A 26,477-nucleotide genomic window follows, 5' to 3' on the forward strand; every position below is an offset into this window, starting at 1 on the left:
TATACACAGTGTGTTCTTAAGTTTTACATCCCAGGGCAGAAGAGCCCAGAACAAGAGGACAGTCTTCACTCCGGGATACTGCATGAGGCATAATGATGGAAGCAAAGGATTTTTTTACTGAGCCTTTTCCTGCATGCAGTGCCTATGGGAGGGCTCACTTCTGTGCTATTCTTTTTGTGAATGACACAACTCTGAGCAGAAGAAAAGGGATGAGGAAGAAGGCGTCTCTTGAACATGCCTGACCTGGCAGAAAAGAAGGCTATTCTGTTAAATAGGTTCTTGATGGATAAAGCAGTCACACAGCTCTCTGTGTGAGTGGCACATGTGGTCAGGTCACAGTCGTGACTCACCTGTTAGAGAGAAGCTATAGGAAAGTGCAGAAAAGGTAAGATCATGGCTGACAGCACTACTGTAGTGCATTTGTAAAGGGGGCAGTGGCAGGGCAATGGGTCTCAACTACTTGGTACAAATGGGATGGATCAGCTAGCAAGACCATCATTCAGATGCTAGGCAAGGAATGAAGTCTCTGGGTCATTCGCAGAGCCCAACTGGAGAGAAACTCAGCGCACTGGGGCTGAGCAAATGTCCCCTTACCCATGGAAATGGAAAACTTCCATCAGGGCTGGGGGGAATGGGCAGGAAGACCATCAGAGCACAACAGCTAACAGTCTGGAAAAAATAACATGGAGTAGTGCATGCCATAATGAAACAGCTGCCTCAGTAATAACTGATGGGAGTTACTTAATGGCCATGATTTCTTTTCTTGTAAGAAAGAAAAAAAGCCTCTTGACTATAGGCAAAACAGAGGGTAGCTCTTGCAGTGTGCTGTTAAAGGGACTTCCTTCTAAACCGTGGAATCACCATGTTGTTCTTTCACAGGTCATTACCACAGTTAATTGGAAGCCATATTTGCAGTGGGACAGAGATACCCTATTTTGCCCTTTTCCCCTTTATCTGCCTCAATGATATCATTGTTTGCTGCTGCGGTGCCTATGGCAACAGCTCCACATCATGGAGCCTCTGAGGGCTGCGTCGGCCCAGATCTCACAGCCAGGGACAGGGCCCAGCCTAGGCGAGAAGCAAAGTGGGATCCATGTCCCGTGCCCAGGTCCCTGAATGCCACAGGTGAAGTCAGTGCTTTGACTCCATGGAGCACAAACACCCATGGGACCACTGGATGAGGACCTCGAGGCCCCCAGGGGCTGCCGTCAGACTGGTTGTAGCCCAGCCCAGCAAGCTGGCAACCCCTGGCTTAAAATGCAAGCCACGGAATGAACAAAATCCACCAATAAAATCCATAGTCACGACTCCTGCACTGTGCAGTGCCCTGCCAAGGGCTGAGTTCCTCAGTGCCTGAGGAGTAGGCAGAGAGCCCAGTAGGATGGGCTGGGGCCTGGCGTGGAGGCACAGCTCAGCGGTGTCTTCATGTCTTCAGCTTCTGCCAAGATGGCTGCGCTAGGCTGGTTCTGCCAGGTGTGTCAGTGGGAATCTCTACACAAACAATTCCAGATTTGCTTGGTGGGCTGAGGTTTTTTTTTGACAGAGCAGTTAACAGGCAAAGCACAGCAAAGGGCTCCGTGTGTGTGTGTGTGCATGGGCAAGCAGCCTCTGTCTGTGCGTGCACATATTTACATAGATGCATATAGATACTGTTTATTCTCATGCTACTAACATTTTCTCAGGACCATGAATTTCCAAGCTTGTATTGGTGGTTGGCAGGAAAAAAAAGTAGCAGTTTCATGCCTTATCACCTGCAGCTGGTTGCAGCCCTTTATCTAGATGTTCTCTGCTGGGTGCAGTGGGGAATGATACTGGCAATGGCCATTAATCTTCTGTGCAAAAGAAGTACCTCCTCTATCAGTGTTAAAATAAAACCATTTGTCTGGTGAATGAAGCACAACTAAAAATTATCCTCCTGCAGAAGTAAAAACCCTCTCATAATGATATTTTTGATTATGTATTAGCACTGCCATGGATCATCAGTAGGAGCATCTCTATGTAGTGCAAGCTTAGCTGTGAATCTTTAGATATCAAATAGCTATGATTTTATTGTGGAATGTACTGCTGCTATTCTAACCTCACACTTTATGTCCTAATAATGCCAGTGTATAAGTATGTACCTCTGCAAAGCTCTCTACATCTGCAGCACTTGACTGCTATTCCCATAAAATGTTTGTGGTCTCACTGTGCATCCCTGGAGGTGCTCAAAGCCAGGTTGGATGGGGCCCTGGGCAGCCTGTGGGGTGCAGCCCTGCCCACAGCAGGGGTTGGGGTGAGTGGGTTTGGAGGTTCTTTCCAACCCAAACCATTCTGTGATTCTATGATTCTAGGACTCCTGTCCCTAGTGCCCAGCCTGGTACTGGACAAGGAGCTTTATTACTACAGTGCTCCCCAGCTGGTCACAACACTTCAAGGCTCTGCTGCTCCTCAGCTTCCAAGAGAAAAGAGCTCTTGTCCTGTTAGTGTGGGAGCAAGAAACTCTGTCCTCTCAAGTATGCAAAGGAAGGCTGAGGAGTGGCCTGTAGTGGCTGGCAGGAGTTGGCATGGTGACAGCAATACTGCAGCAGAAGGGCATGCAGAAAATGAGCAGGTTTGTGCCAGGGGCCAAACACTCTTCTCGTTTCATAGAGATTTAATTGACTCGTTTAGCACTTTATGTTGCTGGTTTTGATTCAAGTACAGGATGTGGAAGGAAACAGATACAGAAATGCTGAAGGAATTAACATAATTTTCTGATTATTTTCCTTTGACAGAGAGAGAAGGAAGAACATTACATAGTGGATTGCTTAAGCCATTATGTAGGGAGGATTTGCTTGGACACAGCTTGCAAAAGGCATGTGTAGGCAAGTAAATAAACGGTGTATCCATTGTAATGCTCAATCGATGAAAAGAAGTCCTTAACCTGTCATGCTGTTACCCATGACTGACACACGGGAGCCTTGGTTTGGCAAGAAGTAAGGATTTAGGCAATAGGCTGAAACAGCAGTGTGGTGTATTTGTGAAGACTCATGGTTCACTTTTACAGCTCTGTGATTTCCTTACATCTCATCCCTCCCTTAGCCACAACCACTTTTCAGCCAGATTTTCAGAACTAAGTATGTACTGAAGGCTGGCAAGTATCAGTTTACAGGGATTGCTGCACCAGTCTCAGCTGATCTGGACACCCCCACCTGTCTCACAGTTACGGCTCTTCCTAATGAGCTGATCTAGCTTGCTCTGAGCTGAAACAAGCTCCCAGAGAAGTGTGAGTGTTCTGTGCCAGGGAGGGAGATCTCATGGGGATTCAGCGTGCCAGCTGACAGCCGGGAAGTGAATTACTACCACTGCTCCTGACTGTGGTACATAGAGGGTACAAGAAATGGTGGCCTCAGTGGGGATGGCTGAGGGACCCCACCTCCTCCATACTCTGGGGGCTGCTTCTCCTTGCCCAGGTGTCCCGTCAGACTGCTTGACCTGGCTGGCATGGCCTCCACCTCTCTTCTTGCCATCTAAAAGGTAAGGGAATGACAACAAAGTTTGTTGGTGAATGGCCTCTTATTAACCTCTGCATCCAAAAGTAAAGAACGATCATCATATTTGCTACCCAGAGAGCAAAGGAAACGCATTGGACAGTTAACTTAAAATGAGCATCTTTAGCCTAAAAATACCTAAGGAGAATGATGATAAGAGGCATTCAGAAATGCCAGGTTTTATTACTGGGATGTTGGGATTTACAGATAACGGGGTTGTGGGGAGTGGGGAGTTCAATACAGATGGCAGGCAGGCTGCACGCACTGCAATGCCTTGAAGAGCCGCAGCACTGACAGCAGCAGCCACTCTGTTAGCCCATTCCAGCCTCTGCACATGGCCAGGCCTGTTGCAGCCGGCCGCGTTCTGTCTGCAGCAGTGGGGCCTGCAGGTGCCTGCAGCAGCCGTGGCTCAGCAAGGGTGCATTGATGCAGGCCCATGTGGCTCTGCTTTCCCTGCTTCTGCTGCTGAGGCAGAGTGCCACTTCTTTCTCACTCACATCCTCTTGTAACTTTCCAGTTCATTTAGATATTTAGTAAGACAAACCTTACCCATTAGGCTCATGGGCGAGCTTACAACCCTCTGGCACCTCCTCATGTGCAAACAACCTCAGAAGGACTGGCAGGGAGAAAACCACCTCCCCCCCCTTTCCTTAACTGCATTAAGCAGGAGATGTCTCATCATTGAGGAGACACTTTGTCACTGAGGGCTTCTGTGTGCTGTGGATTGCATGACATTCAGAGGAGGCTCCGGTACAGCACAGCACTCCCCAGTTCATGTGTGTGTAGGAGTGGATCCAGAGATAACTCAGATCTGAGAGAGCTGTGGGATGCATATTTATTTCCTCAGATTAATGACATGAGGGAATTCCTACCTCCTCCTTTGCAGTTTTATTAAAAACATGCACAAAGATATGTTCTTTTTTTTGGCTTTTTGCTTTCGACTGTATTACTTCTGAAAGGAGAGCTCAAAGACACACTCACGGTACAACTGAGAGGAGTCCAAATAATAAAACCTATGTGTATTTCTTAGATATGAGACAGGACATACATGATCAGCCTCTCTGATGGGAACACCCCCTCCCAAAGCCCTGCGGAAGAGGACTTGGTGCATGTCAGACAAATGACCAAACCTCAGTTTTGCTTCTGCTTCACAGTACCAAACTGTCGACGGACAGAATTTCATTCCCCCCTCTGAAGCAGAACGTGCTGCTCCCCTAGAACAGCTTGCGTGCTTCACGTGGCCCAAAATACTAACAGGGAGAAAAACCAAAGCCAGAAGAGCCTCTTGCTCTCTGCCAAGCAAACCTCAAGTGCTGCCCACAGCACAGAGATGGCGGTCAGAAGGAGATTTGGGAGCTGGCAGCACAGTGGTGGCACCACTGCAGAGGGGAGGCACCAGCTGGGCACTGAGAACCTCAACAGAAACATCAGACCTTTTATAACATAATTGCGTGCTTTATTGATATACACAGTAAAGCAGTATATAGTACAATAGTAAGGCATATATTTGGTGAAATCTGGTATGTTGTGAAAAATGCAGTAAAACAGAAGTTTATAAAAATAATTAGTAAATGTTACAGTGTTGGTGTTAAAACACAATATATTATGATATCCAAGTAATAAACCAGTACTGAGTAACAATGAAATAACATGCCATATGGTATTTATGTATTCAATTACACTGATTATGTTTTACAGTTTAATACTTTGTCGTTATAAGGAATATGAAACAATTCCCAAATTATGCTTCAAAAAGCAGTGATAAAGCTTTCAACTTTTTAAATATTTTTGACAGACTCACTCCAAAACTAAGACCTAGAAAGTAAAACAAACAAAACAAAACCCTGATGAAAACAACCATGCAATCCATTTTCCTCCTTTTGTTTTCTGAAGAGAAGGTTTAAGGGTGGGCATAAGGGGGAAAAAAACGAGAAGAAACCCATCTCTTTCCCAGATCTCAGACCAAACCTTCTGGTAAAGAAGACCATGAGAATTACATGGGGTTCCTACCGCAGTAAAGTGTTAAATAAAGCTCTTTATTATGAAAGCAGAGGTTTGGGGGGATTGTACTTAATTCTTTGTGAATTATTGGCATTCTTACTTAAATGATGAGACCCGTTCACACAATGGACGAGTGGTGATGATGTAACATATCTGTACGTAATTGTCAGGAACACCACAAAACCAAAGTGAGGTAGAAATAGCATGACTAGCCATGTTCAATGTTAACTAGCATTCAAAATAAAATCTTTCCCAAATTTAATTACACTTCATACAAGAAGAGGTAACAGATTTGTACTTTGCAATATAAAGTCAGACGGCGTGTTTCTATGTATCTAAGAGAAAATTAAAAGCTGGTTAAGATAATGAAGTGGTAAAGCTTTTGCTGACAGCACCTCATACCCAAACCTACCTCTCAAGAGCTGCAGTTACGCTGGCTAATCTGTTTTTCTATCAGTTCCTCTCTTTCTCACTTTATTGTTAATTGTGCGGTGTTACTTGTAGAGAGAAACGGGGAAGGAGAAAGCATCAGGGCCTTTGTTTTGAAGATAAATATCTCGGGGAGCAGTGTGGCTACCTTCACCTGATCACCATACACATACAAGAACAGCAGTAATTCTACAGCCTTCCTCAAAGGTTGCTTGCTGCATTACAGCTCCTTGGGACCAGCTGCTCTAGCAGGCTGAGACAGACATTGTGGAAAGGTCTGGTTTTATCTTCCAGAGGATCAAGTAGCTCTACGTTCGTTAACAGTGTTGGAAGCCATACAAGCAAAGGTGCTCTGTGAGTAACCCACTTGTGCTTCATGTCAGAAGCTGATCCCACGTGGGGTCAGGAGGGAACTTCTCCCTTTCTTCTCTCGTGTGCAGTGAGGTGATGCTAACAGTGGCAGCGGGCAGGGAAAGCCACACGCAGCTCCTGCCAAAGCTCTGGGCGCTGGCTGCAGCCAGCAGAGTACCGGACAGTAAGGTCCAAAGGTTTCATCCGGTAAGGCAATTCTACGTTCCTTCACTAAGGACATTCAGGGATTTAGTCAGCAGAGGAAATGCTGGCGTATTGGACATCATTAAACTCTTTCCTTCTTTCTTCTTTTTTTCTTCTCATTAATTTTTTGCAGGCTCTGTCATGTCATGTGCTCTTTCATTTAATTATTGCCAACTAGTGTGATTCATGAAGTTATTAATTTTATTGGAAAGAAGTGAAATAACTATCTATCTTCACTGGAAGTCCAGGAGGTTTTTTTTAAAGCCAGCCCTACTCAGACAAAACCAATGAGAAATGTTAAGTTGGCCGTTTTGGTGTTGCTGCAGGAAATGCTTTTTTCTTTCTCTCCTCTTTGACAGGCCAGGAAAAGAACACAGAACATGAATTTCTCTCTGATGCAGCTGCAGAGCTGAAATGATACTGAACAAATGCACTGCCTCAGGTTTTTTTTTTTGTATTTTTTTTAAAGGGGGTTTCTATAAACAATTATTTTTATAAAGCACACTTTAGTTTACAATCTTTCTTTATAACTGTTATAAATTTTTTTTTTTAAACAACCCGAAATGCGTTCCATATAAAGAAATGGCAAGTTATTCAGCTATCAAGATTTTACATGTAGTTTTCTTATAATTTTTGTACAATTGCATAGACGTGTAAAACCTGCCATTGTTAACAAAACAGAAACAGACTTAGGAAACTACTGAAATCTACAGTATAGTACCACTACCCTTCACAAAAATATAGATTTGTTTTCTTGTAAACTCTTACAGTCTAATCCTCTTTGTAGTATGAATATTATAAAAACCATGCGGGACGCCTGAAGTTGTAAAACACATCTTGCTATTCTAACACCTTGTCGTCAGTCATCACTGTCACTAAGGTTTCCATCGCTCTTCCCAAGTCATCTGCCATGTGGAACAGGCTCCCTACATTGTGGCCTAGAAAAGAAAGGCAAAGAAGAGGACGTTAAAATGAGACAGGAACATCTCGTGGAAAAGGCCAAGTACAAGATGTGTCACTCTCCAGGAACGGCTCACCGGCATCCCCAGCGCAGTACGCTACAGAGTGCTGTTTCCAAAAGTCTCCTGTATGAGCATATGTCATCATAAGCAAAAGCTGCCAATTTCCTGAAACACTTAACAGCAGCTCTGGCTGGAACAGTTAGTGTAAGCTACACTGACAATAAGCCAGCGTGTCTGCGTTCCAACAAAAATCCCCAGTAGTGAGGAAACCGTGTCACAACAAACGTTCACCAAAAGCCGTCATTACATCCAACAATATCACCGAAATCCTTCCAACTGGTGGCGCAAGTGTTTGAGCGTTCAAAGTTCTATCGAGGAGAAAAATAGAAAACAGATCAGCAGTAATTAACTACTTCATTAAAGGCAAGGAGTCCCAGCAGGATGGCTGCACTGATAGCTGGAACAAAGTAAATGGCCGCGGTTTACTCAGTCTCTTCAGTAATAGTTCCTGTAATGTCCTCTGCCTTTCAGACAGCAGTCCAGCAGTACTAAGACGCCCAGTTATCAAGTAACTACGTACAGGCCTCCCACACAGAAGTGATAAATAAATGCAGACTGCAGGTTCTGAAGACAGAATCTATAACTTCTTCTCACGCTCATTTCACCAAGGGAAAGTTAAAGGTCACAGTGCTGACCAGCAGTAACAAATTGCTTCAACAAAATTGGAGACTAAACAGATGTGAAGGTAGGGGGATTAAAATGCCAACTGTTGTCAGATTAGGCACCTTGCACTCCCTCCTGGTCTCTGGCAACTGTTCAGGAAATGTTGGGTCTCCTCTAAGCCCTGTGGCAGTTCAGCAGCCCTCTACCACTGTCTGAAACACCCTTGAAACATCTCAAATGACAGAGATCATGGTTCAAGCAACTGACGCCCACCTGGAGCCTCCTGAAAGTATATGACTGAAGAGGGATTATGGCAGAGATCTAGACAGCCTAAAGGATAGGCATCCAATTCAAGATTCCTTGCAAGGACATGGAGGAGCAAGCAGACAAGTCTTAAAAGCAGCAGAAGGAAATTATATTCCACACAGTACATAATTACATTATTGAACTCATCGCCACAGGCGGACGTAGAGGCCAAACATATAAATGAGTTAAAAAACGGAGTCAGAAAATAATGACAGAAGAAAGATTTATTTAGATGTGAAGAAGTGCACATGACCTCCAACTCTTGAAGGCCCCAAGCAGCAGAATGCCAGGAAATGAAAGAATTTAACAGGGGAAGCATTACTCAATAAAACTCCACGTTGCTATGGCCTGCAGAGTTTTATTTACTCCCTGAGAGTACTTGCAGTAGAGTATTTCCTTGGGAGAGCACTGAAGGTGCAACACTGTCTGCCCACGTCTCTGCTTCCCAGGAATGCTTTGTGTTAACCTGTATGCTGAGCCTTCACCATAGTCCAAAAAGAAGGAGCACCTGAATGAAGTCAGGACATGACCAGAACATCCAAGATGCATCTTTCGCACAACTCACTACCTGTGCCCTGAAGAAGCCTGACTAAGCCAGGCTTAAGCCATTTAATACTGTCCACCTACAGGGCTCTTGTCCCTCCTGACATAGCTGTTGTTTCTAACAACAAGAGCAACCCTTTCCTGTGGGACAAATCATGCTCACCAACACAAGCTGGAAGAAAAGACCATTCTCTTCCAAATGTTCAAATATTGTGATAATCATGCACTGCCAGCATTTCTACAGCGCACAGAAGCTTGGGGTGACATTACTTAATATTCACCAGCATACAGAATGGAAAAAGGATGACCTAAGAAATGTCCAGGGAAGTTTCTTTCTTCTGGAGAGCTACTACCACTTTTTACCTTCACATACGTACATTTGAACTGGTTCTTCGGAATGTAGCATTCCTTATACAAAATCATCCCACATCTAAGCAATAAATGTTCACCAAGCTTTCCACTTCAGAGTGAGCACATGACACAGTGCCCAATATTGAGACAAAGAAATACTTGGCTCTAATGCAATGGTATCTTCTTTCTCGCACTCATATACAGAAAAAAGAGATGCATCACACAGTATTTTCATTTAAAAAACATTAATGTACAGTCTTAATCCTATGCAAGAACTTGTCATTCGCTCATAAGCATGTCAAGAAACAGCATATGAAAACTTCCTGCCAAGTTTTGGTCAAAAGATACCTTAGATTAAGGGATATTTCTTACACCAGGCAGGCTGTAATTAAATGCTAGCACGAACTTTAAGAAGCAATTGTAGTAATGGCCCTCAATTTTCATTTACCCCTCCCTATTACAGTGCAATCCCTCCAGCTGAGATCAATCCAGGAAAAAGAAAAATTGATGAAGTCATAGAAAAGCAATAATTTTGGATTGGAGATCCTCTGGTAAAGTGAAACACAGCTGTCACTGGCCTGCTCTACTTATACGAAGCTCTGATATGCTTAGGTAGCAAATGGCACCTGAATAACCCTGGTATAAACTGACTGTTCTGCAGCATGCCTACAAACATACTGACTCTGGAGGATGAAAGTCCTTTTTGTGTCAAGCAACCTCTAGCTTTAAATAACATTCTTCCTTGCCTGCAGCACACTACAGACACAGGGCAGGAGGGTGCTGCAGCCTGTTATCAGGTAACTTGCAGAGGGAGCAGACATTACTTGAGGGATCACTCATTCAGATTCACAGTGATGACTGATTCTAGAATCAATACCAGTCTTTTCTGGGACTCCAAGGCCACACATTCCAATTTCACTCTCATTTCAAGAAAGAGTTATCACCCAAACTGCAATCAAACTGCAAAAACCCATCTTCAGAAAAATTCAGTACTAGTTACTACTATTTTGTTCTGTCAGACACAGAGCAGTAAAGGTAACAAAAACAAGCTGATTTTATAGGAAAAGACTAGGTCTAGAGAGAATAACTTAAATCAAAAGAAAATATAAGCAAGTCTTTTAAAAGTCTGCCACAGCAGGTACAAATTGCTAAATTGTTCAGGCAACTGAAACACAGGCCAAGATGGATGCAGAGATCTCTAGCTATTCTTCAAAGCATAAAAAATTATGGGCATGTATGCTAGTGCTTTTTTCTTTTCTCTGTTAATTGCTGCCATATTTTTGAGATAACCACACTTCGAATCTGTTCTCCCTCCACAAAAGCTGTGCAGCGTTATGCTGGGGTGATTATGCAGATATGAGTTCCTCTCCATGTTCTGCCTGTACCATGGGTCATAACTTCCTCTGCAGAAAAGCAGAACAACCGTGCATCTCCTCCTGAGCCATCTGAGTTTACAGTTCAGAGCATAACCACTATAAACCACTGCTGACTGCAGTTTATGTTAACAGCTGGACTGTAAAGTCCATCAGCCTTGGCACTGTGGTCCCAGGACAGCATGGGAAGGTAGGATGAGCCAGAAGAGCACACAGTTTGACCGTGCCCCAGCCAACTGGACATCACTGCCCTGCCAGCAGCTTGGATGTACATGAAAACAGCAGAGCTCTGGGTGATGGTGGCCCAGGAGCTGCTGCCTGTGCCCCTGCCAGCCCCGTGCCCCAGGCTGCCCTGAGGTGGAGGAAGAATGAGGTGAGGAGGGCTTCCAATTGGCTCTGAGCTCACTGGCCCCTGGTGACACTGTTTGTTCTGCAGCAGCTAGAATTAAGCCTTCCACTACTGTTACATCAGGTGCTTCTGTATTTATTCACTGACGTCTACCGTGCTTCAAGTCTGCTCTTTTAAAAGACCTGTCACTGCTTTGCATTTTGATGTCTGGGGAAGAGGTGTTTACTGCTGAACTATGTTAGCGTTAATGATGCCACGAGTCCCGGAGCAGCTTTGCAACACAAAATAAAAGATGAAAGTCCTTCTTTCTTACCTTAGGCTCCTTTGTAACAGCACCAGAGGCGGACTGGGGAAGCAGTCTAATTTAGATTCATGATTCCTCACCTGCTTGCACAGAAGAGTGAAGTGTTTCACAGGGTTTCTGTGAATTCTCTGTGGAAAGCTATCATGTCTGTGGGTACACAGCTCAGGCTGGAGCTTGGCTGCCCTTGCTCTGGGGCACCTTAGCTTCTGAGCTCCTTTCCTGTGGCAGACATGACCTGAGCAACCTTCTGAATGATGCAGCAAAAATTTATCAGGGTTAAATGCTGGGGGTGGAGAGTGGAGTCACTTGCACAAGGGAGTAAAAGATAGGACAAGATTGCAAATAGTTGAAAACAACAATCACAGAATGGCTCAAGTTGGAAGTTACCTTAAAGATCACCCAGTGCCAACCCCTGCTGTGGGCAGGGCTGCCCCGACCAGCTCAGGCTGCCCAGGGTCCCATCCAACCTGGCCTTGAGTGCCTCCAGAGGTGGGGCACTCTCTAGTCCACCGCCTCACCATCATATGAGTATAGAATTTCTGCCTAACATCTCACCTAAATCTTCCCTCTTTCTGTTTAAATCAATTCCCCCTTGTCCTATCACTATACGCCCATGGAAAAAGTCTATCCCCTTCCCTTCAAGTACTGGAAGGCTGTAATGAGGTCTCTCCTTGGAGCCTTCTCTTCTCCAAGATGAACAAGCCCAACTCCCTCAGTCTGTCTTCATAGGAGAAGCGCTCCAGTTCTCTGATCATCTTTGTGGCCTTAACATATGCAATAATTTCCCAGTACTGTATATGTAATGAATATACCTTCCATAATGCTATTATTACCTAAGAGCTCAAATTAACTGTTTCTATATAGCTGTTTGCTTTTTTTTAACACTTGCTTCCTTGCCTGCTGTGAGACTGAAACATAAGATACAGACATTTTTAATTAAGAAGCAAATGAGAATAATACTCTCCCTAAAGCACTTAGAAAAATATATATCATAGCTTTACACCCGTTATTATTAATGTTTTTAATATATTTTCACCAAAGGCATTAATTCCTTTTTTTTTTTTTTTTTTTTTTTTTTTTAATACTTTAAAGCTGAAAAGGTTTTATCTATGCTTTAGGCACTAGAAGATTGAAAGATGTTATTTAAGAAAAATACTACTGCAGTCTTTCAATTGCAGCAGCATCGCTCAAAGTGGGCAAGGAGAGTATTAGCTGATACTTGTAAAATGGAGGGAATACTAATACAAGAGTGTTCGCTTTGAAAGCGGGAGATCCTTATTTCTGCAGACAGTAGCTCCATCATTTCTGGTCACAAACAGAATGATGTGCTCCATATCTGCTGAATTTGCTTTAGAGGCGATACTGGAATTAAGGCCCTTGGGTGAGGGCACAGTAATTGAATATCAATCTTCCAGTACAACTTGTCACAGAAATAAACGTGGAGTACTCAGCCTCCAATGAGTGGACAGAACGTAAATTAAGAAAGCCCAGAGCTGCACTTTTCAGCAGCACAGACTTCTTACTCTTTCCCCACAAAAGAAAAAATCCTTTCTGTTGGTGGCTTGAATTTTGATGCCCTTATTCATATTGAGTTAATGCCAGGAAATCCATGGGATTACACATGAAGACAATACCTAATGCGCAAAATGGGATCAAAACTTGGCCAGCGGGTTTAAAATTGCATGATCTGACAATGCACAAATGGATTCATGCATAAAGTAAAAGCTGTTCTGTAACTTACCTCATATACTCCACGAGCACGCAGAGAACTGTGCTTTATATTCAGCTCTGCAAGTTACTAAAGCACTCTCTGGAATCATCAGTGAGCACAAACACAACTGGAGGGCAGTATGCAATTCATTGAAGAAGTCAGGGCTTTTAGGGTTATGCTGATAGAATGCAAGCAGGTAAAAACATGGCCATTTTTCTACCGTCATATTGTTAATTGTATCAAATGTCCTCAGCAGCAGAACCTTCTCCTTTTTCTGCACAATACGCATACATATGAATGAGGATAATGGAAATCAACAACCTGTTTTGCTGAACTGGAGAACAATTCTCAGACCATATGTGAAGGGCTGGATATGAAATCAATTTCACACCATTTCGGAACTGGTGCAGACTGATGACATGCCAAGCACCCTTTTTCATCCATTTGAAAGGACCTGACCTTTGAGGGCAGATGTAATCTGCACCGAGGATCTCACTCCTCCAAATACCCGTGCAAGCCGCTACAGCAAATGCAGAGAACCGCTGTATTTCAAGGCATCACATCACAACAAATCCTGGCTTACCCAGTGTAGTGTGTGGGTGACTGGGGGCTCACAAGAGCTCAGCCAAACGCCCAGTGTAGTGCGTTTTCTTGAGCTCGCCCTGCTGCATAGGAAAGGACATTTCACAGATACCTGCTACTGTGCTCAGGCAGTCCCTGAATATTTTATCTTCAATAATGATTTTCCCTGAGAATTCATCTTTGAAAACATCTCTGGTTGGAGAGTGAAGAGCAGCTTCACAGAGGAAAAAATAAAGGCTTTCTGGAAATACTTTAAAAGGGGCTATGACAACACACCACAACACATTTTCCTCCATTAACGACGTACAAATGCATCAAACAAACCATGTCCAAAGTGCCCACTGAAAACCACTGTCCGTTCACTGAAAGCAGCACTGTGGATCTGGTGAATGTTAGTAGCATTCTTCATAATGCAACAGTATATCAGTAAATTAAAACACCTGAATCTCTTGTACCTCTCAACTCTCACTGTGTTGAAGAAAAACAATAGGATACCTAATTACTGCGGTTCATGGTTGATATACTGGCACACAGATGTAAATAAAACTGCAAGTATGTAAACAGAACAGTAAGGGACACGGGTGTCTCTGTTTTGTTTACACGCAGGAAAAGCAGAACGTAAGTCAATTACAGCAGCATTTTTTGCTGACCACATTTGTCACACAAAGATTTACTTTCAACGTATTGCTTTCTCCTCCCTGCCCCTGAATTCCGTCTTCAGGAGGAAAAGGCACGCTCCTGGGCTAATGCTGTCTCTGTGGAAAGTTGAGAGGTACGCTGCTGTTAGAGCACTCGTGGGAAATGCACTCAGCAAAACCAAACAAAACTAAAACCACAAGAAGACAATCCCCACCCTTTAACAAACCCAAACAAACCGTGCTGCTGTCACACGCATGCTGGGCACAGAAAGCAAGATGTGACAAACAGAAGCCATGGCAGTGAGCTTGCATCTCACTAACCTCTCTCACTGGCTTTCCAGGGGCATTTCTTCCTTTAGGACCAGAGAGAGGAAGTGGAAGAAATATCAGAAAAGAAAAAAACAACAACACAACATGAATATATTCTTCATAACGTAAAAGACACTTCAGTTTCCATTTAGGAACTTAATATAAAGTAACTACTTGTGCTTTAAACAAAGACTGAAAGTACATTGAAATCCACTGACAATTCTGAGCTGATTTATTCAAGAACAGTTCTGTAATCTGCTGTTTGGTTTTAACTTAGCAAAAACACTTGAGAAAACCACTAAAACCAACACACAGCCCTTTCAGCTGAGGATAAGGATGAAAGAGAAAATCTGATTCATATTCTGGGCATGCACATTTTGTTAATTTGTGTACTTCTTCTAATTAGCACTGGTGGTACAACCGTGTTTATCCAACTTCAAAATTATTTTATCTAAACATATTTTATTATTGCCTACATATGTATGTACCCATGTATTCACTCATACATACACATAGGTGTACTCACATACATTTTATACCTAAAGCCATTAGACAGAATATTACTATTCTCACATTCAGGATAAATGTACTCAAGAAGGTATTTCCAACAAGTCGACCCGCATGCATTTAACAATGATAGAGCAAAGGCACAAAGGAGGAGAAAAATGAAGTAAAAGGGAAAAAAAAGGAAAGTTTCTCAACACTTTTAAGTTGCAATAACAAAACCGAGCAGTCAGTAATGACTTCAGCTGAAAAGATGTCCTTATGAACCTTCCTAGAAGCCACACTTTGATCCAACAGATTCTTCTCAAACACTTGTTGAGGTGTATTTTGCTTTAAAAAAAAAAAAGCTGGGTGCAAATCAACTGCTGAAACACTTCCCCCTGTACCCATTCTATGTCCAGTGACAATAAATACTCGCCATCTCCAGAAGCTATATTCCATTGCAACTGGTACACTCCTGAAGCACTGGTACTGCCAGACCATGAGTCTTAGGCCTCTAAGAGCCACGAAGGCAGATACTGTTTAAGAAAGAGAATGATCTTTGCCCCAGAGCTGCTGTAAGTAATGTAATTGTGAGTGTTATGAGACAGCAGGGGGAGAGAAAGCTATGTGACAGAGAAGACACTGGTCAGCATAACAGAGACTTAATTGCTGTCAGGTTTTGGAAGGTGTCATGACCTGCAGTAGAAAGGCAGGGAAAGAATATGATAAGTTTGCAAGTGTTTTACAAGGAGCAGAAAAAGGCTCAGCAACCTCATGCATCTATGCAGTTTTAGATTAAAGCACAGAGCACAAAGCACCCACTGAATTGCTTCTCTTTCACAGAATGCAGGAGAGGGGCAGGCTTTAGAGAGATCTGCAAACAGTACTTTTTTCTTAAAATAGAAGTGGATTGAAGTGTTGCGACTTTTATTAATGTATTCTTAGTTTACATCAGGACTGAGTGCTCAGTGTCAGAAAGGATCTAGCCCTCCATATCACTACTGCAGAACTCTGCAGAGCAGCTCAGCTGCTACACACTACAGCACTCCACCCCAAAAGAACCGTAAGGAATCTCAGTCACCTGGGCCAAGTGATGTGCTATGCAGGACCACAGCATGGAGGGAGGGGAATACACACGAGAAGGAGCCAAGCTAGCTCAACTGGAAGAGTATTTCCAGAATTCCCTACAGTGTAATTACTCCAGAGTATTCTTATGATTCAGTACATTGTGAGAAGTCTGAGTCGTGAGGTGTTTAGCTGCCAGAATGAGAAAAATTCTGTTATTTGCAGTGATCAAAGCTGCTAGTCCCACCTACAACATTAACCCATTCATAGAAGCTGAGTGATGCAAGAAAAGAATGTGTCTGGTATGCTTCTATGTGAATGAGATAAAAGTAAAGCATAACTTCTGCTATTCTCAGTGCCATTTATTTAATGTTGTGGGATCTTGTAATGTCACTGCACAAAAAAACATCTGTATTAGGCAGTACTGTGTTAAATAATTATGGTGAGTGCTGATCCCTCTCTAGAGGTGTCCAAGTAATGCCACAGCCTCAGGCTCTTTGAAGCCACCACGGTCTCATTTCTAACCACATCATTGCTCCTACTTCCACAAGCACTGCTCTGCACTGACATTGTGGGGAACTCATACTGAGTTCAGTAACTCAAGAATTGTCCTGAAATTCACTTCTGAGTTTCACTCACAAATACCATTTGCCACAAAACCGTAACTACAAAATAGTCTGCTCCATTGTGAGGTCCACCTGCAATAATGCAAACTCTTTGTCCTCAGTGTTGAAGGAGAAATGAATTTGGCTTTAAAAATACTACCCTGCCAATCTTACTTTCTAATTACAAAAGAATTCCCAGGAGATTCAGGTACCTGGGCACAAACACAGTGTGAAAATGTTTTCCTCTGTGGCCTACTATCTAGCAGGGTCAACTAAACCACTGAGGTGGTATTTAATAGTATATTTCCACTAAATGTCACACTTCTGACTTTGACATCTGTTATGAGTTAGCACAGCAGCTGTCTAGAGCAGCTGCAGCAGTTGTGAATTTGCTGGGAGCAGCAAAGTAAAGCAGGAATGGATGGGAAATCTCATAGGCTTCAAGTAAAGAAAAACTACTTAGTGATAGCAATCATCAGGTATTCAGCAACATTTTCCTTCACAGAAATCAAATGGCTTTCAGCACCTACAAAGCTTTCAGCTGTGCGAAGAGCACAGAGGTCCTGCACTACTTAGGAAACGCTAACAGCTGCCCAAAGGTTAAACTGAAGAAACTGAACACCTATAAAAGGTACAAAGGAATACAAGTTACTTCATCTGAAATCTGCTCATGAAGATCTGTGACTTAATTTGTTTAATGCATGGTTTTCTAAAATACATTCCAAACAAATGCCACGAAACCTTGATGTCTCTTTCAGAGCACCAATATATAGCAAAGATTTGGTAAATACGATAATCAAAACAAATCTGTCTCCAGGTGACTAAAAATTAACCAATACCATATAATTTATTGCTTTGTTTCAGAAGGCCAAAATAAAAGCTTCCTGAAGCAATATCCTGTTTAATGTATTGACAGTAACTTCCCAGGCTTTTAATATAACCCCAGATTTCCTCCATTTATTCCAATTTCAGGTTATTTGGAAGGATGGATTTCATTTTTTCGTTCTCTTCTCTTTCAAACTAAGATTTTGCTGTGTGCATTATGTCATTTGTAGCTCCTCTGAAATTGCATAATCTATTAATACCACAGCAGAATGCTCTTTCTACAACATTAGTATAGAAAAAAACCAAAGTTATTTCAAATCCTAGTCAACCTTACACATTTAATCTATCATCCTGCTATTCTGAACTCTTAGAGATGGTATGCATTCTGAGTGGTTGCATTTAATCCACGTAGTTTGAATTCAAGTTTTAAATAATATCTCATGAGCTACTGTGTCAGAAAGCACTCTGACAGCCAAGCTACGATGACTGTTTCTTGCGACAAATTTTTAAGTCTACTTAAAAAAATAAAAGAATTAACGTAAGAAAATCTTGATAGATTTGTGCTTGTGGCTTGAGTTTATTGTTTTGTTTATTGAAAATCTGCAAGTGGCTCGCGATTTTATGCTGCCTGTCGTGTAAAGAAATAACACTTCCACCACTTCTGAATCCTTATCTTATGCTGCTCTGACACTATAGATATAGTGATAGAGAGATACAGATTTGCACGTCTCAACAGCAAGATGGCCTTCAATTCAGAGTTCTGCTGAAATAATCAGCTCTGCTTCCTTTTCCCCCATCTACAGTCTTGTAAATTACAAGTAGCATCCCAGAAACCTGTGGAAGCTGCCTGCACTTGGATGGCACCACCTCAGATTACATTCTAATCCTGGCTGTGGCAAAGTATCTGTTGATGTAAGCTCCGTTTATGCAGTATCACGATATTCAACTGAAAATATCAGTTAATCATTAAAATGAAGCACAAGAAAACTCCATTACCGAAGTATGGGTGAAGTCTCAGCAAAATTGACAATTTCACTAGCCTTATATATCAGTGACTGGAAAGCCATCTGCATTGGCTGTGGGAGAAACTTCTTTTTTCCACGGATGGTTTTACGTTCCCTACTCTTCAATCAAAAAGCAACTATACAAACCTAACATTAGTGCAAAACGCATCAAAAAATAAAGAACAAAGTAAGATGATGAAACGCATCCTTGATCTCTTTAGCCCAAACTGTAAAATAAGTCACAAGAAGTGAATAACTTTTTCTCCCACGTGAACTAATCTTACTGGGTAGCCAAAGAGAGGGGAAGAGACAGGCTCTTATAAAGCCCAAAACTGGTTTAGTCAGGTCCAAGAGAAATGTCTTGTAGGAACTCTGATTTTGTCAGACTCTCTCCGCTAGAGAATAATTTTGTCCTTTACTGTTGCTGGTCAGGCAGAAAAACAGGAACAAACAGCGGCTGTGTTTTAGAAAATTTGATATGAGTGATATATTATTTCAGGGACAGAAGAGCTGATAGAGTCTACAAAGGCCAAGTATTGTGGAGCAGTCTTTCTGCTGTACAAGCAAAAGGATAGAAAGATAAGGATATCACATTTATAAGCAGTGGGAAAACAGCTCTGAATCAGCACCATCTGTGAAAATAAATTGTTATCTAAACATACTAATTCTGATTCGTTCTCATCTGTCTGAGTAGGAGACTGTCCCAGCAAATACTTTGCCACTTTTTCTTCATTGTTTCTTCACAAAGAATATATTTCTTGCAATCTCTTTTAATACACTTTTAATATGGTTATTGAAAAGAGAAATAAAATCAGGAAATATATTCATTCTCCACATTTAAATCACCACATTCTGTAACAACAGAATGGAGATGTGAAGTTACAGCTTATCTTTCTGAACTAAAATATTAACTATTGTTAAAAATTTCCATTTTTTTCCACTGGTATGCATATTCTGCTATTTTTACCCGTGAACTTTTACTTTTCATTTCTCACAAATAAAATAAAAACCTTTATTTTCTATTCCTAGTTAGCCAAGAATGGTATCCAAGAGAGCTCCTGCAGGCAGTCTATGTCCCTATCAAAACCCAGTCAACCAAGTATCAATAGACACTGAGACATCCCTCTGCCAAGAGGATTATGTCTGAGCCTTCTTAACTGCTACAGGTACATCTTGCACATCCCCTCTCCTGTATTTCAGCTGGACTTAGGTAAGATCCCTCCTCGGTGAAAAAAACAAGTTCCAAAAAATACAAATGTCTACCTTCAGCAAACAACAGAAATGAGTAGAATGGAGGTATTGAAAGAAATGCTGTGGCTGTATGCAGCCTCTGCTGCACAAACAAACCACCCACTTGTTTTTCCTCTGTCACTCTGAACTTACGTGCTACAAGGTCAAGAACTCTGATTTAGAGTTTAATACTATTTAGAAGCACGTTCATCTTGGAAAAAGGCAGGAAGATAAACGTGGTAGGATGTATTGACATAAATCGGAAAGGGGGACAGCCTGAAGGAGAGAAGCTGTGAGAAAAGGAACACAGCCAAAAGGGAGAAGAATAAAAAGCTAAGGAAACAAGAGTCGGAGAGGATGCTGTTTCATCCACTTATCTAGCTGTGGACGTACCTTAAGGTAAAGGAGGGGCAGGTTGCTTCTCCACTCTAAACGGGACAGGTTTATCTACAGCAATTGGTAAAATAAAAAAAAGTAACAGCAAAAAAATGGAAACCAAAACCCAAACACCTGAAAACATGAAGGAAGAGAATGCAGTTTTAACTTCCGCTCTGCCCAGAACATCCACAACTTCTTTACAAGATAGTGATGCCCTCCTCCACTGGCACATGCTCCCGGGCAGCAGGGCTTACCTCTGGAACTGGGGAAGGAGTTGTTAAGCTGCTCCATCACTTCCTCCAAACCTGTGCTTGTGTCTTGGGGAGGGCTGAGCAGGTCGTCCTCGCCTGGAAAGCAGATCCAGACTGCTGCATTGAAGCTACTATGAAATCATTTGCTAACATCCCAACTACTGCGTATGTCCTTCATGAAGCTATGCTCAGTGACTTAGCCACATTCTCTGCTTACTACATAATGAAAATTGCCAATTTGGATTTTATTTACTATTCTTGCAAGTTTAAGGATCTAAGGAAAATTAAACGGATTTAACACAATTAACCCTGATTTAAATTTGTAATAAGAAAGTTAAGAAATAACCTGCTCTGGTAAAAGAAGTGAGGCAAAATGTCTGCTAGGAACATTTAGTTCTATAGACGAGGCTCCTCGTTTCAACTTCCCTTATTCTATTAATGGTAAAAGAAACTACTGTTGTGAGTGCTGCTATTGAGCAGCTTTCTATCAGTGCTGGATACACAGTAGTGCTGCTTTGCCTAGCTGCTTAAGTCAGTAGAAACCAAGATTCTCATCTGCATCACTATTAATATTTCTGACAGTTTAATTGCATCAGATTGGCGCTCCAAGAACATTCAATTGTACTTTAAAAGGGCTTAGCAGCAGTTTAATAAAGTGAAACACATCTCTCCCACCGAACAATTTCTATAACCTCATCATAGGGCAGTAGCTTAATGGGAAATTCAATATATTTTATTTTTGGTTGCGGTTTCCAATAACCACAATCAATCTGTTTATTTTACTGTAAAACCATTGCCTCTCATAGGAATAAAACACCTAAAAAGAGAATATACCTAAATGATACTGTCAGTGAGATCCTCTTTTACTAGATTCCTTTTATCTCTACCAAAATACAAAAACAATTTTGCCTTTTGTAATAATCACAGAGAAGTACATCCTTATTTTAAAAATGACTTAAGGGTCCTTTTTTCTATTATGCCTTGCCCTACTCAACTTCAGTAATAAATAATCTAATTTGCTGTTAGCCTGAAGATTCTTTAAACACTATCAGCATTCCACATTAGTGCCATGTCTACTAAAAGAGACGCTGCTAAAAGGAGCACTTCACAGCTGTACGTATTCCTTATGACTTGAATTAGTGTTAGCCTCACCTTCAGGCCAGGAGTTTCAAAAGACTTAATGGTCAAGAATTACTGGTAACAAAGTGTAGATAAACAAAGGTAAAGCATCTGCAAGAAGCACATAATTCATATGAACAGCTATTCCATTAATGGTTTGAAAAACAGCTGCTGAGACTGCTGTGGTTTGTTCAGATTTTTCTACAGGTGTTGGGTTCACAAGCCAGTAACACTCAACTCACATTGTGAGCTATTTCTGCATCAAGTGCTACATCAACAGAGGTGCCTTAGCAACATGAAGGTCCTTTCAGCCTCTGCTGGATGCTAAGGTGGAAACTTAGAGCAAGATCTTAGCGCATCTACCCAAGCCTTGTGAGCATGCATGTAGAAAACAACTGAAGATTGAAAGAAGGCAGAAGCTCTGCTCTCATGGCCAAGAACTGCCTTAGACAAACTGGCAACAGTTATGGAATTCCAAATATCCTGGTAAGTGCTGTTATAAATTGAACTGTATTTACCCTCAGGACTGCTATAACTTTACTTAAAATGCACTGGTTTGTTCCTTCCCATTTGGATGATTTTTCGGAGCCCTTCCTTGTAAGTAACACAAGATACCAGCCAAAAAATCTTCAGATGTTCATTACGTCTCCACCCAAACTGGTCTTCCCTATTTGTGTTTCTATAAAGGGCATGGAGAGCTGGGTGGATCACAAATTTTGGCACCTGAATAAATTGAAGTTCAGCAACAACCTCTTGGTTCAGAGCTTCATGGCTCTGAGAGTCTCTGTTACCACTACATTACTGAAGTGGAAAGCCAAAGATTGGGGCCTTCCCATTTAAGATTTTCAACTTGCTTAACTGTCTCTTTATCAAGGGATTTGCAAATTAGGCTCTGAGTGAGTTACTGTTTTCACCAAAAGGTTGGACAACACCACTGGCAGAAAGCTTTTTATATTAATCCCTCCTTGAGAAAGCAGAGAGACACGAAACAGAGAGATGGGTTTCCTGTCAGAAACAAAAATATATAAAAGCTACCACAGTGGTCACTGTCTTTAGAGACCTATAGATCCTTGGCATTTTCTTGAAAATTATGACTCCCTCTTTATTGGGAGCAAGCTTCTCGTATGAAAGCATTATTTATAACACCATTCTGGTTCCATTCACAATTTCAGAATACTTTAAGTTGTACTTTGAAAAAACTCTCAAACTAGCAAATGATGCTTTCTGGTGTGAAAGGTGACAGCAATAGCTGTGATTAGTAATTCTTTTTATAAACACTGTTCCTTACTGCTGACCCTGCTGCATTGCTGAGTGTCAGCATGATCGTATTGATACCAATTCAACACCTCTCTGTTCTTCCACATATTGTCTCAATCAAACAAAGAAAAAAACCCATTTCATGTGTAAACATCTGTTTCAAATAAAAAAAAAGCTTCAGCTGCTAATATGATTATATGCATATTAATTAATTCCAGTCTCACATATTAAAAGGGAATTATTTTAGATCAAGTCAAATGAAAGGAAGTACATGACTGTATTTCTAGCCTACTAAAGGAAAAAATATGAAACTGTAAGACTTTTTAATTAGCATACTTAGTGTCATGAAATTCATGACGTTTCTTTGGAAAGCCACTGAAAATTACTCAGCAGCAAAATATTTACTCACTAGTAACATAATTACAGAAGGAATTAAATGAAATTCCCATTATCTGTCATTGTACTCTTGTCCCCAGTCTTTAACTTAAGCGACCCTACGATTTATTTCACTTTTTTTTTTTGGTGGTAGAGCCTACAGAACGCATCTTGTTTGATACCAGTACAAGTTGACAACTCCACCCACACTTAGGAGAGAAGACAGAACTCCACAGGTTGCCTCTCTCATAACTATGGCATTTCAGACCAACCAAAACATTTCTTTCCATTCCATTTCTCACTGTGACAGACTCTTTCTCTAACCATAGTAAAGAGAAAAGCTTCCTATTAAGACTTCCACTTCCCCCAAAAGCCTCTCTTGGATGTACACTTAATACATTTATATTTATGAAGTTGTATGTTACTTTCCAATTTCAAATATTATCTTGCTTAAGTAATTTAAGTACTACTACTTAAAGATGCTGCAATGGATGACTGCATTTCACTATCCTTCCCACTGGCTAATAAATACTCACTAATTATAAAACAGACAGGAAATGCGACAGAACAGTGGATAACAATTCCAATCTCTATTCATGGCTTCCTATTACTTAACCTTATTCTACATCTCATGTGACATTTACTTAGAAGAGACAATACACAAGGTGCTGGAGAGTGACAGCTCTATCCTACTGCTCAAGCAATGACATATTAAAAATACCATCAACTCAGTTAACATGGGGATGATTAATCATACACTTAATCTCTTTGTCCTAATTAATACTATGTACATTTCAGTCAGCCATGTTATGCTTAATAGCTGAATGTCAATCTGAATAAAACACTTAACTAGTTTCCTTGTGATGTTTGTTTTTAGAATTCAAGCCCTGACTGATCTGTGCATTTAAAGTCAAAATATCTACGCTACTGTGCACATCATTATCAAATCCAAAAGCCTGAGCCACAATGAAAATGTAAAGAGCCAAGTGACATCGAAGACTATTGCAAATGTCTACTTCATTTCACTTGAACTAACAAGGCAGCAAGATTTTTTTTTCCTGGAAAATGGGACTGAAACTATTTTTTATGACAATCTGAACTTTGTTATCTTACCCATGGTTTCTGAAGTCTGGCTGCCAACTACACGAAGAAGCATTGGCTGACTGCTGTCTGACCTCTGCAAAGAGGTAGAAGGAGATGATAGTGTTGTACCATTCACCTTGGCATCTGCCTGTGGCTGAAAATTGAGGGAAAAAAGAAGAAATAGTTATTAACAGTTTGATACAGTCGCACAATTCTTTGTACCTCCGTATTTTTTTATTTATACCATGAATACACACAGTTTTCTGCTTGTTTTTTAAGTATATCCACACTACCAATGCATTTAAATTCTGAATAAAAGAGAAAACTAGATAAGAACTCTGAAACACGATTTCACCTTGCCTCCTGAAGTCAATTTTAAACAATTTAAGATTTTTCGCTGACTAGTCTATACAGATATGATTTTGTGGTATGCTATCATTATGGGCAACAGCTCACACCCTGTTTGAAAATCACTCCACAGAGATCTCAGAAAAGGCCTCAGGACTCGCCTGCTCCAGCAGCTGCCTCAGCCTGTGCAGCTGTGACTCCAGCTGTTTGTTGTGATCCTCCAGAATCTGCATCCTGGCCTCCAGGCGGCCCTTGTGCTGGCGAAGCAGTTTGGCTTCTGCAATCAGTTCAGCATCGCGGGGACTTTGTGGAGAAACCGGCATCATCTCTGGTGGGGATGGCAGTGGAGACAATCCTTTGTGATCATGCTGTTGCTTCAAACGCTCATACTCCGCTTGCAAGTTTCTGTTGAAAAGCGACAGAGAAGTAAAGCTTTACCAAGCAGAATAGCACTGCTCACACTGCCCTCTCCCACAGGCAGTGGGAACGGTGTTCCTCTCCTGTGATGTGGTACCTGCAGCAACCAGAGAGACAGAGGCTCAGCTCCAGAACCTGCCTTAGATTCTGCTGATTCCGAATCCATGTTGGATTACACCTCGTAGATTTGCGCACAGCAAATGCAACTGTGCTACAAGTACTGCCTAAAGGCTCTCTGCATCATGAGAGTTCAAAATTAATTCCTTTCCAGGGCACATAAAGCAGAAGGCTGGCTGGGCTCCAGACACCGTCCTGCTCAGTACAACATGTCCTGAGTTCAGTCCTCAGCTTTCTGCATTTTATAGTTGCTAGTACAAGTTGAATTGCCTCTGTACTACCAAGCACAAATACACTAGTGTAGTAATTAGTGCTAAACGAGCAATCAAAGCACTTAACAAACACTAATCAAAGCTTATACCACCTTGCCCCATTGCAAAAAGATGAGAAAATTAAGAAAAAAAGGACACTAAAAAATTCAGAGCAAACCACAGAATTCAAGAGTTCATTTGCAACTGTGCTCTCATTAATTAGGCCACATAATTCTCCTTCCTTTATATTTATATATATACATATATATAAGTGCAATTGCATTTATAGTCTATCTTTAAACTGCACTGTGTTTCACTAATTCAAGAGGCTTTAATTTCCACCTTAGTTTGGTCTATCTACAGTGCTGCAGTCTACTGTGACATTATGACACTACTAGGCTTGTTTTTCTATTGCATAAAACTCCAGTTTCACTCCAGTAAAACTCTGCATAGATTATTATGATCTATAACAACATATATACCTTACTGGGGTTAACAATTTTTCCAACAATGGAAAAATGGTACCTGGTAGTAGAAAAGCACGAGATGCCTAATAGCCTGCTCTGGGATTTTGTTCTTCTGATGTTTCTCTATTGCTTCCCAGAGGGGGAGAAATGGCTCCGTAGATGGTAGGCTGCTAACTGCTTACTCATCACAAGCAGTGACCCAGATTTCATTTTTTCCCAACTTGCTCTTACTTGAGGTTGTGAGATAAGACACTTTTTCCAGTTTTGCCTGCAAACCACAACACACTCTGACATTTCGTTCTGAAGTCTAACTAGCACTTCAGAAACCCCCCCAGTAAAGATTATTAAGCTCTGAAAATTTCCTGAAGGTACATTTTTATGACCAGAACAAGAACCAGAGCAGCGTCACTTGGACAATGAAACGATGCTGAGGATAAAGACAGACTGATGACTGCTCCTCAAATATTGCACTTCTGTCCCAGGGCAAATGTATGGTGGATGCATCCTAACTTGGGACAGTGAAAACCCCAGAAAACCATCCCTCAGGGATGTCTCCCTTGCACAACCTCTCTTCTGCAGAGGAAACCAAAAAAAGATAAAATGAGAAAAAAATG

The 26,477-nt window shown here is 41.6% G+C and overlaps 1 protein-coding gene across 23 annotated transcripts in view; it reads right to left on the reverse strand.

Moving 5' to 3' along the window:
• Nucleotides 1–4,943: 4,943 nt before the first annotated feature.
• The window catches only part of DMD (dystrophin), a 1,043,395-nt gene continuing 1,021,861 nt past the window's right edge, over nucleotides 4,944–26,477 (reverse strand). For 12 of the 23 annotated variants that reach the window (XM_052674156.1, XM_052674159.1, XM_052674158.1 and 9 more), the window contains 6 exons: nucleotides 24,773–25,016; nucleotides 24,294–24,417; nucleotides 20,433–20,525; nucleotides 20,194–20,310; nucleotides 14,598–14,629; nucleotides 7,353–7,432 (listed from right to left, as the gene is read on the reverse strand). In XM_052674156.1, the coding sequence (XP_052530116.1) occupies nucleotides 20,195–20,310; nucleotides 20,433–20,525; nucleotides 24,294–24,417; nucleotides 24,773–25,016 (577 nt within the window). In that variant the 3' untranslated portion in view covers nucleotides 7,353–7,432; nucleotides 14,598–14,629; nucleotide 20,194. Of the gene's footprint in view, nucleotides 7,433–14,597; nucleotides 14,630–20,192; nucleotides 20,311–20,432; nucleotides 20,526–24,293; nucleotides 24,418–24,772; nucleotides 25,017–26,477 lie in introns of those variants that run through there. The other 11 variants (XM_052674157.1, XM_052674152.1, XM_052674163.1 and 8 more) reach the window with 4 other exon arrangements.

Source organism: Tympanuchus pallidicinctus, unplaced genomic scaffold (genome assembly GCF_026119805.1).
Source record: "Tympanuchus pallidicinctus isolate F22 unplaced genomic scaffold, pur_lepc_1.0 scaffold14, whole genome shotgun sequence".
NCBI classification, from domain to species: Eukaryota; Metazoa; Chordata; class Aves; order Galliformes; family Phasianidae; genus Tympanuchus; species Tympanuchus pallidicinctus.